The sequence below is a fragment of the Exserohilum turcica genome (genome assembly GCF_000359705.1).
Source record: "Exserohilum turcica Et28A unplaced genomic scaffold SETTUscaffold_6, whole genome shotgun sequence".
NCBI classification, from domain to species: Eukaryota; Fungi; Ascomycota; class Dothideomycetes; order Pleosporales; family Pleosporaceae; genus Exserohilum; species Exserohilum turcicum.
Genome location: NW_007360277.1, coordinates 214,602 through 225,159, shown reverse-complemented (window position 1 = coordinate 225,159; position 10,558 = coordinate 214,602). Strand labels below are relative to the sequence as shown.

The window sequence follows — 10,558 nt, the reverse complement described above, 5'->3', positions numbered from 1 at the left end:
ACAACAACAGCAGCAGCAGCAGCAGTACGCCCACGCCGACGGAGACGAGCCGCAGTACCAGGAAGGCGCCTACTACTCCGACGACGACTACGAACACACATATGGCGCCAACGGCGACTACCAGCAGCCCTACGGCCACGCCCCAGTGCGCGGCGGAGCCAGCAAGAAGTCGCGCCGGAAGAAGAAGGCGCCCTCTGCGCCGCCACCGCTCGCCTACACACAACACCTCGCCCCCCGCCAGAGCCCCGCCAGCAACTCGCATGCCGTCTCGTCGTCGCACGCAATCCCCCGCTCCGCCTCGAGCAAGGACCGCATATGGAACACGTCGACGGCCGAGGAGCGCGAGCGCATACGCGACTTTTGGCTCTCCCTCGGCGAGGATGAGCGCAAGTCGCTCGTCAAGATTGAAAAGGAGGCCGTCCTGCGCAAGATGAAGGAGCAGCAAAAGCACTCGTGCAGCTGCACCGTCTGCGGCCGCAAGCGCACCGCCATCGAGGAGGAGCTGGAGGTTCTGTATGATGCATACTACGAGGAACTCGAGCAGTACGCGCACCACCAGCAAGACGTCGCTAGTTTCCTTCCTGAGGCTAATTATCGCTATGCGTCCAGTGCTCCTCACCCGCGCCCCATGCTCAACCCCCCGCAACCATCCCACGGCCCCTACGACGACGACGAAGACGACGACGACGACGACGACGAAGAGTACGACTCGGCCGACGACGACGAAGACTCCGAGTACGACAGCGAAATATCCTCCGAGGGCGACTACAGCTCGGGCGAGCCCAGCCTGCCCCCGCCAGAGCCCTCGGATTTTCTGCAGTTTGGCAGCAGTCTGCAGGTCAAAGGTATGCACACATAGGCCACCAACCCCCCCCCCCCCCGGGAGCATGCTGATTCATCCGTCTAGGTGGCATACTCACAGTCGCTGACGATTTGCTCAAGAACGATGGGAAAAAGTTCATCGAGATGATGGAGCAGCTGGCTGAGCGCCGCATGCAGCGCGAGGAAGAGGCCCAGTTTTCCGCCCATCCAAACATGCAGCATCGCTCCTACACGGGCCACAGCCACAATGCCCCGCCGCCCGACGAAGACGACTACGACGACGAGGCAGAGGACGACGAGGAATACGACGACGACGAGTACGACGAGGATGAGGACGATGAGGAAGTGCGTATCCTGTGCTGCACTGTCGACTTGCCACTAATTCACCCCAGGGGACCATGACGGAGGAGCAGCGCATGGAGGAGGGGCGGCGCATGTTTCAGATATTTGCTGCGCGCATGTTTGAGCAGCGAGTACTGCAGGCATATCGGGAAAAGGTCGCTGCAGAGCGCCAGCAGCGTCTGCTGGAAGAGCTGGCAGAAGAAGACATACGGAAAGATGCAAAGGAGGCCAAAAAGGCAAAGGAGGCCCAGAAGCGAAAGGAGAAAAAGGACAAGCAAAAGCAGCTCAAGGCCGAGGAAAAGGCTCGCAAAGAGGCGGAACTCGCCGCAAAGGAGGCAGAGGCAAAGGCCGCCGAGGAAAAGCGCCTCGAGGAGCAGCGAAAAAAGCGCGAAGAGCAGCGCAAGAAGAAAGAGGCCGAGCGCAAGGCCCACGAGGAGGAGAAGCTGCGCAAGGAGGCCGAGCGGTTGCGGCGCCAGCAGGAAGAGCGTGAGCGCCAGCAAGAGGCCGAGCGCAAGGCACGCGAGCAAAAGGCGCTCGAGAAAAAGGCAAAGGATGAAGCCAAGCGGAAAGAGCGCGAGGAGCGCGAGGCCAGGGAAAAGGAGGCAAGAGAGAAAAAGGCACTCGAGGAAAAGGAGCGCAAGGAACGTGAATCAAAGTCAAAGACCGACACCAAGGATCGCCCGCGCAAGGAGGACCAGGCGGCGGCGGCGGCGGCGGCGGCAGCAGCAGCTCACAATGCCATTGCAGGCGCAAAAAAGGCACCGCAACCGCTGGCTGTCGCGCTGCCTCCCCAACTGCTCAAGCAGACGTCGTCTACCGGAACGCCCTCGCCGCATGTCACACCCGCTATCCCCAAGGCACCCACCCCAAACCGCCCACGGCAAACGTCGCAGCAAAATTCCCATGGCTCCTCGCCCAAGACGCCCCACGCCATGCTGGGAACGAGCAAGTCGACATCGCCGTCTTCGCAGTCGCAGGGACAGTCAATACCACGGTCCATCCTGACAAAGCCCCCTATTCCGCACCAGCCCATGCCTGCACTACACGGCCAGCCGACATCGCCAATGCCCCCCATGGGGCCTCCGCCGGGCATGCCAGGGCCGCCAGGGCTGGGCATGAGCAACATGCCTCCGGGTCTAAACGGATTTGCCAGCCAAGCGTCCATGGTCCCGGGACTCATGGGTCCTCGTCCGAACATGCCCTTTTTTCCCCAGCCCTCGCCGCAAAGCTTTCGTGGATTCCCGCCCCCGGGCATGCACACTCCGGGCACCCTCCCCATGGGCCGGGGGTTCCCAATGGACGGGCCGCCTGGCTTTCCCGCGCCCCCTGGATTCACTGCACCAATGCCGTCTGCCTTTCCTATGGGCATGCCGACCCATTCTCGGCAGGGGTCTGGATCGTTTGAGCGAATGTCCAATGTCGAGAGTCCCATTGCCGCTCCGCAAGCGCAGCCCATTCAGCGACCAGCACCCATCCAGCGGCCGTCGAGTGTCAAGCCGGGTGACGATTCCAGAGGCGATGTCGATGAGCTCGCAAGCCATCTTGGAAGCAAGGCCTTGTTGGACGATGAAGACGACATGCCCGAGTTGCCCGAACGACGACCTAGCCTGCAGCAACACGCGTCTGTGAGAGCGCCGTCGTTTGGCTTTGCAGACATGCCGGGTTCGCAGTACGGGTCGTTTGGCGGGCCAGGCGGAGGCAGCATCTGGGGCACACCACCGCTGCAGGGCTTTGCTGCCGGAGCTACCTGGGGCCACTCGCCCACGTCCAATATGTTCAACAGCCCGTTTTCGGCTCGAGGCCATGAACGCAACGCAAACGAACCGCGCATCGTGTGGCTTCGGCGCACCATCTGCATTGCTTGCAAGACGCTAGCGCCTCGCACCGCGGATCCAGAGGGCTATGTCGACGCCTCAGAGGTGCACCGGCAGGTGGATACATTGCGGAATGCGCTTGAACCTGCCGTATCCATGGACGAGATGAAGGAGGCTTGCGACATTCTTGACGTGACGCAAACCAACGGTGGCGGCAGCCTCGAATACAAAGAGGATAATGGCCGTCTTTCGCACATCAAATTCTGCGACAGCGCACCGCCGCCACCGGCCCTGGGCGAGATTGGCAGTCCTATTCCTAGCCACAGTGTGCTGGCCGGTGGTTTTGGAAGATTTCCCGGCCTCGGCCCGCAGGGCTTTTGATCATTTGGTCCCGCATTTTCATCTCCTTTTCTTTTTTTTGGCACAGGTGTTGTCCGTAATTTGGCGCACTTTGCCCGGCCTCTTTACATTCTTCGACTCTTGAGATAATCCAGTAGTGCTCTGCAAGAAGCGAGCAATCTACTTGCTGCCTGCTGCTTGCTGCTTGACTGCCTGACTACTTGACTTGTCCGTGATGTGATGTGATGTGATGCTATGCCATGTCTAGCCGGCGTCAACGAGACGAGATGGTTGGAGGACACTGAGAATGTGTTGGCGAGTAGCACCGGCCGGCTCCACCACATGCAGGAGGGGCAGTGACGGTGGTAAGAGGAGCGGTCAAGCTCTCCGCCAACCCCGCAGTCGCTCAGCAGCAGCTGTAGCATCAGCGGGCGCAACGTAGCAGTGGCAACGTAGTGGCCATGCCGTGGTGGTAGCAAGAATGCAGTGGGTTCTGGTACTAGAAGCCCTGCAACTGCAACAAGCATGGCCCCTTTGGGCTAAGAATAGCCCGTTGAGCTGGTGGTGGGCATGTGCATGTTAGCCAGGTACGAGTGCAACGTCATCCGAAGCGGGCAGAGGGAAGCTGGCCCTGCAAACCAATCCCTGCTAGCGTGGGTAGGTGGGGCAACTTCTCTGGCAGCTGGCTTGCATGAGGCTGCTCAGCACCACCACCACCACTACAGCTGTAACATACATCAATAGCTTCGTCCTCCTCCCCCCGCCCCTTTCAGCTCCCACCTCTCTGCACCTCCCCCTCTGTTTTTTCTTCTTTTTCCGACTTTGCCGTTGGACTTGGTTTATCTTGTTCATTTTTTTTTCTCTCAGCATAACACAATATGTCTGACGCCATTGCCGACGCTGCGCAGAAGCACCCCGCGCCTGAGGGGCTGGTGTATACATATGGCACTGCGGGAGTAAGGAACTAGCCGATCCGATGGGATATGAGGGATGCTTGGGCTGACAATGCGGATGATAGTTTCGAACAAAAGCGTAGGATGGCCCTGCTGGAGATTGTTGCATCGCTGCTACGTTTTGTCTTTTGCATATCCTGCCCATCATCCACCGCACATCCCACTGGGACTCAACTAACAGCCACAGCGATGTCCTCGACTCGGTCTTGACCCGCGTGGGCATGATTGCAGCCCTCCGATCACGAGCACTCAAGGGCAAATGGATTGGAGTCATGATTACTGCCTCGCACAACCCGCCTCAGGACAATGGAGTCAAGCTCGTTGAGCCCATGGTATGTTAGGCAGCACAGTGGCAATGATGACGACTAACTCGTAATAGGGCAACATGCTGCAGGTATACCGTTCGTTTCCCCTCGACCGTACCGACCTAATACAATGTAGGAAGATTGGGAGGTCATCAGTACCGAGATGGCCAACAAGCTCACGCCCGAGCACGTCTCAAAATACTATCACGACATTGCAACCCAGCACAAGATTGACCTCAGCACCCCTGCTCGCGTGGTCGTGGCCCGCGATACAAGGGCATCTGGGTCGAGGCTACTTGGATGTCTCGTGGATGGCCTCAACGGCGCTGGCGCTGAGATTAAGGACTACGGCTTTTTGACTACACCCCAGTTGCACTACATGGTCCGATGCCTCAACACACAGGGCACACCCGACGCTTACGGCGAGCCTACGGAAAAGGGCTACTACGAAAAGTTTGGCGCTGCTTTCAAGACGGCCCTGCGTGGCAAGCAGCCTTCTGGCAGCTTGACTGTCGACTGTGCCAACGGTGTTGGTGGGCCCAAGCTAAACGAGCTCATCAAGTACCTGCCATCCAAGGACGAGGGCGGTCTGGAGATTTCGGTCATCAACGACAATGTCATCAAGCCCGAAAGCTTGAATGTCGACGTAGGTGGCTTCGACTCGAATATGTTCAGTGCTGACAGAAACAGTGCGGTGCAGACTTTGTCAAGACGAACCAGCGAGCGCCCCCATCGTCCAAGGCTGGCCCCGGCGACCGATGCTGCTCGCTCGATGGCGATGCCGACCGCGTGGTGTACTACTTCAAGGATGACAAGAACGTGTTCCGCCTGCTGGATGGCGACCGCATTGCTACGCTTGTGGCTTCGTTCCTGGGCGACACGGTGCGCCAGAGTGGGCTTGCCGACAAGGTGACGATTGGTGTTGTGCAGACGGCGTACGCCAACGGGGCGGCTACAAAGTATGTCGAGGACACGCTCAAGCTCAAGGTCGACTGCACGCCTACAGGTGTCAAGTACCTGCACCACGCGGCCGAAAAGCTCGACATTGGCGTCTACTTTGAGGCCAACGGGCACGGCACCGTCATCTTCTCGGCTGACACGCTGGACACGATTAGCAAGCACGAGCCGCGCAACCCTGGCGAGAAGGAGGCTCTCGACGTGCTGCGTGCATGCATCAACCTGATCAACCAGTCTGTGGGCGATGCGCTGTCGGACTTGCTGCTGGTGGAGGTGGTGTTGGCTCACAAGCGCTGGGGGCCGCAAGAGTGGCTGTCAACATACAGTGACCTGCCGAACCGGCTGCTCAAAGTGATTGTCAACGACCGCAAGATCTTCAAGACTACTGACGCGGAACGAAGACTTACGTCACCCGAAGGGCTGCAGGCGCAGATCGACAAGGAAGTGCAAAAGGTGCGCCAAGGGCGTTCGTTTGCGCGTGCGAGTGGTACCGAGGACGCCGTTCGTGTGTATGCAGAGGCCGAGACACGGGCCGAAGCCGACGACTTGGCGAGAAAAGTACACGATCTTGTCAAGGCGGCTGGTGGCGCCTAGAAGCTGCCACAGTTGTTGCACGCGGGTCAGGGGGGCGGGGCGGATGAGAGCAAGAAGAGGGACAGCTTCAGCATGGATGATTTGTTTGGAAGCGATAGCAGTGGGTCCAAGGACGGTGCAGTCATGGTGAGAGTGGGGTATGTTGACAAGGCATGGGCCAGCGAGTCTTCTTCGGACTCGCTGGGATGGATATGATGGATGACGAGCGAAAAGTATGGAGTGAATTATTTGTTTGACAGGCGATTACTCGTACGGCTGCTCTTGGTGCACTGCTCGCAGCTGGCATGACTGCCAGGCCGGGCATTCGGCAAGGCCGTGGCCAATGACCAGTGGCGCCACGTGCGAGCGAGACCCCCTCGAGCATAAAAAGTGGTCATTTGGCTGTGAGGTGAAACGACAGTCGGGATATTGCAGCCTTACCCCGGCGAGGCGAGCTGGACGGTATCATCTCGGCCGTTTTGTTTTTGATTGTCTTCTGGAGACGATATGCGCCAGTCGAGTGTGAGTGTGTGTGGCGGTGCAGGCAGGGCGTGGGAAGGGGCAAACCGAGGCCAGGCACAGGCACAGGCACAGGCACAGGCACAGGCACAGGCACAGGCACAGGCACAGGCACAGGCACACACACGTGTCGGCTGCTAGCGCTCGGCCAGCTGTCGTTCCTCCGCAAAAAATGATGAGCTACTGGCGATCCTTGACCTAGAGGCCTCGCAATTGCCCCGAATCCATGTTCCAGAAAGCCAAAAATAACCCGCCTCTGCATCTCCATGTCTCCATGCTGGCGTTAACCCGGTGGAGCGCAGCAGCGAATCGGCGGGCGTGCCTGATGCAGGGCAGGCATTGGCGTGTGAAGGGGCTAGCACATCGTCATCTGCCCCGACTCACTCTCGACAGGGAACACACTCCACCACCACCACCACCACCACCACCACCACCGCCACCGCCGCCGCCGCCGCACTTGACTTTTGCCTTTTTCCACTCACTCCATCACGGGCGGCCTCCTCTCATTTCTGCCCTGCCTTTCTCTACGTCTTTCAACCTCTTGTCAGCATCTTCCAGCGTCTTGCCTGCATCTGTCGTTTTTCTCTTTCTTCTTTTCCCCGCCACACGCCCGTTGCGTAGCTGGCCTCCGCTTCGCACTACTGGTCCCCCGAGCATCACCTGCACGAGACATGCGCTGAGATCATTTACACCTTTTCTATCTCTTGCCAGATACTCGCTGCACTCGCTGCACTTGCTGCACTCGCTCGCTCGCTCCACAACCCCATCGCCATGGAATCCACCACCCCCAGCTCCCTCCGGCGGGACCTGAGCATCGAGCAAAAGTTTGAGCAGCTCATGTCTAACAACCCTCTGGGCGCTCAAGTATCCCAAGACTCGGTCCTGGTCGCCATCGGCACCTCGTTTGGCATCACCGCCGCCCTTTTCCTTGCCTTTTTAATCCTACGGCCTTTTAATACCATTGTTTATGCGCCGCGCCTTCGCCACGCAGACGAAAAGAGGCGCCCCCCACCCTTGGACAAGAGCCTGTTTGCCTGGTACAAGCCCGTCTTCAAGACGTACGAGCCCGAGTATGTTGACAAGATTGGCCTGGATGCCACCTTGTTTCTGCGCTTTGCCCGCATGTGCAGGAACATGTTTTTTGTCCTGGCCGTCCTGGGCTGCGCCATCATTGTGCCCGTCAACGTGACCAATTCGGTGCAGTTTCAGGAAAAATTCCAGGGCTCGCTGGGCTCCAAGATTATCTTTCTCATGACGCCCAGAGACTTGTTTGGCGAAATCTTCTGGGCTTTTGTCGGCTTTGCCTACGTCCTCGACATTACCGTGTGCGCCTTTCTCTGGTGGACATACCGCGCCGTGCACCGCCTCCGCCGCCAGTACCTCGAGAGCGCCGAGTACCAGAACAGCCTGCATTCCCGCACCCTGATGATTACCGATATCAACCGCAGCAACCGCAGCGACCAGGGCATCGTCGAGATTGTGGATACGCTAAAGACGACGCCCGAGGTACCCCGCGTATCCATTGGACGCAACGTCAAGGATGTTCCTGATTTGATCGAGGAGCATGAAGAGGCGGTCGTGGAGCTGGAAAGGGTCCTGGCAAAGTACCTGAAGAACCCCAATCAGCTGCCGGCCGAACGCCCCCTGTGCACGCCGTCCAAGAAGGATGCCGAGTTTAGCGACCCAAAGCAAAAGGTGGATGCCATTGACTATCTCACGGCCCGCATCCAGCGCCTCGAGGCCAAGATTAAAGAGGTGCGCGAATCCATCGACAAGCGCGACGCCCTCTCGTACGGCTTTGCTAGCTATGAGACCATCACCTCGGCGCACACGGTCGCATTCAACGCGCGCAGCAAGCACGTCAAGGGCACCACGGTGCGGCTGGCGCCCAAGCCAAGGGACATTATCTGGAAGAACCTGACGCTGGATCCCAAGACGAGGCGCTGGCGGAAGCTGGTCAACAACTTTTGGATCATGCTGTTGACGCTGCTCTACTTTATTCCCAACGCCCTCATTGCCGTCTTTTTGTCCAAATTGTCCAACCTGGGCTTTGTGTGGCCCACGTTTCAGACGGAGCTGGCCAGACATGCAAACTTTTGGGCCGTGGTGCAGGGTCTGGCCGCGCCCGCCCTCACGTCGCTGTTTTACTACTTTTTGCCCGTCATCTTCCGCCGCCTCTCAATCAAGTCGGGCGACCAGACCAAGACCAGCCGCGAGCGCCACGTAACGGCCCAGCTGTACGCCTTTTTCGTCTTCAACAACCTGTTTGTCTTTTCGCTCTTCAGCGCCGTCTTTGGCATGGTGGTCATGATTGTCAACCTCGCAAGTCAGCAAAAGGTGCCGTTTATGGACATTCTCAAGTCGATTGCCTTTTTCGACACCACGATGCGCACCCTCTGCGAAGTATCGCCGTTTTGGGTCACGTGGCTCGTGCAGCGCAACCTGGGCGCCGCCATTGATCTCGCCCAAGCCGTCAACCTGGCCTGGGGTAGCTTTTCGCGCAAGTTTCTGAATCCAACGCCTAGGGAGCTGATTGCCAGGACTGCGCCGCCGCCCTTTGACTATGCGAGCTACTACAACTACTTTTTGTTCTACTCTACAGTGGCCTTTTGCTTTGCGCCCCTGCAGCCGGTCACGCTCGTTATTGTTGCCATTTACTTTTCGCTCGACAGCTGGATGAAGAAGTATCTCCTCATGTACGTCTTTGTCACCAAGAACGAGTCTGGCGGTGCATTCTGGCGCGTTCTCTTCAACCGCATGCTCGTTGGCGTTTTTCTGTCCAACTGCATTGTCGCGCTTTTGGTCGTCGCTCGTGGCTTTGCGTTCAAGTGGAACATGCTTGCCGCCCTGGCGCCACTTCCGCTTGGTTTACTTGCATTCAAGTTTTATTGCAAGCGCACCTTTGACAACTCGCTCAAGTACTACACCCAGGGCGGCAAGAAGACGAGTGTTGAAGCGCCCACGCCAATTGACAAGGAGTCGAGGAGAAAGGATCGTGTTGCCGTGAGGTTTGGGTATGTATTTTGCCTTGTCATCTGGCGCTGCTAACAATACTAGTCACCCGGCGCTTTACCAGAAGCTCACCGTGCCCATGGTCCACGAAAAGTCCAAGCACCTCCTTGCCGAAGTCTACCGCGGCCGTCTGGATGGTGATGTTGGCGACACGGCAGCCTTTGGCGATGTCTATACCATGAAGCGCATGTCCAAGGAGAATCCCGGAAAAATGGCCAACTCTGCCCCTGCGCCGTTTGAATTCGTCTCGGAATCCAATATGGACTATGAAAACTTCAAGGACCGGCCTGATTTCAACGACGGCGAAGGATCCATGTACGGCGGAAGCAGCATCCATCGTTCCGAGACGCCTGGTTCACACTGGGGCGACCGCGGCTGCTCAGTATCACGAGACTCGGAGAGGACTGTTGATGCTGAAGAGCCTGGAGTCTTGTATCCCACGGGCTACCATCAAACGCCATCCAATCTCCGAGAATACAGTCCCAGTCCTGATCTCGGTCGTCTCGATAGTAGAGAGCATCCATATGAAATCCCGGATGATAGTCGCCATAGCCTTGTCACGAGTGCAGCGCCAATGGGGGCCTCGACGGCCTCGGGACAATATACGCCGTATAGTCCTAGTCGAGATGGGGCGCAGCAGCATCAAAGAGATTATTTCCGGTAATCTACTTTATACCTAGATGGAGTTTGATGCTTGGACGAATTTCTTATCGCTTTATAGAATAATATACCTTTTAATCACGTTATTCTTGGCCAAACGAGCTGGAGCAGGTGTGAGTGAACTTGGAGTGTTGGAACTTACTGACTAGTATTGTTGAATATTATTCATACAGCACGGAGGACGTACGCAAGATACAGGAGAGAATATGCAGATGTGTTGTCCTTTTTTTATGACTCTTTTTCTTTCTGATTTGTTTATTCG

The 10,558-nt window shown here is 57.7% G+C and overlaps 3 protein-coding genes across 3 annotated transcripts in view; all 3 read left to right on the top strand.

The window, feature by feature from the left end:
- Positions 1–94: 94 nt before the first annotated feature.
- SETTUDRAFT_43411 (uncharacterized protein) lies at positions 95–3,507 on the top strand. The gene is made up of 4 exons (XM_008031299.1): positions 95–543; positions 610–845; positions 908–1,167; positions 1,215–3,507. Exons 1-4 carry the CDS (start codon positions 431–433, stop codon positions 3,357–3,359), a joined length of 2,754 nt encoding a protein of 917 aa, XP_008029490.1. The 5' UTR covers positions 95–430; the 3' UTR covers positions 3,360–3,507.
- A 688-nt stretch (positions 3,508–4,195) lies between these two features.
- SETTUDRAFT_96077 (uncharacterized protein) lies at positions 4,196–6,126 on the top strand (the record flags this gene model as incomplete). The annotated part of the gene is made up of 6 exons (XM_008031381.1): positions 4,196–4,273; positions 4,336–4,349; positions 4,458–4,602; positions 4,650–4,664; positions 4,712–5,221; positions 5,266–6,126. The coding sequence occupies 6 exons, from the start codon at positions 4,196–4,198 to the stop codon at positions 6,124–6,126; spliced, it is 1,623 nt and encodes a 540-aa protein (XP_008029572.1).
- A 1,000-nt stretch (positions 6,127–7,126) lies between these two features.
- Positions 7,127–10,558, top strand: part of SETTUDRAFT_164974 (uncharacterized protein) — a 3,522-nt gene continuing 90 nt past the window's right edge. Inside the window, exons 1-3 of the mRNA XM_008031380.1 lie at positions 7,127–9,638; positions 9,682–10,367; positions 10,439–10,558. The exon at positions 10,439–10,558 is cut by the window's right edge and continues 10 nt beyond it. Of these exons, the coding sequence (XP_008029571.1) occupies positions 7,396–9,638; positions 9,682–10,300 (2,862 nt within the window). The 5' untranslated portion in view covers positions 7,127–7,395 and the 3' untranslated portion in view covers positions 10,301–10,367; positions 10,439–10,558. The remainder of the gene's footprint in view (positions 9,639–9,681; positions 10,368–10,438) is intronic.

Coding starts and splice junctions, on each gene's coding strand:
- SETTUDRAFT_43411 (XM_008031299.1), top strand. CDS start 431: ATGAAGGAGCAGCAAAAGCACTCGTGCAGCTGCACCGTCTGCGGCCGC. Junction 846..907: donor CAGCAGTCTGCAGGTCAAAG/GTATGCACACAT, acceptor TCATCCGTCTAG/GTGGCATACTCACAGTCGCT. Junction 1,168..1,214: donor AGGATGAGGACGATGAGGAA/GTGCGTATCCTG, acceptor AATTCACCCCAG/GGGACCATGACGGAGGAGCA.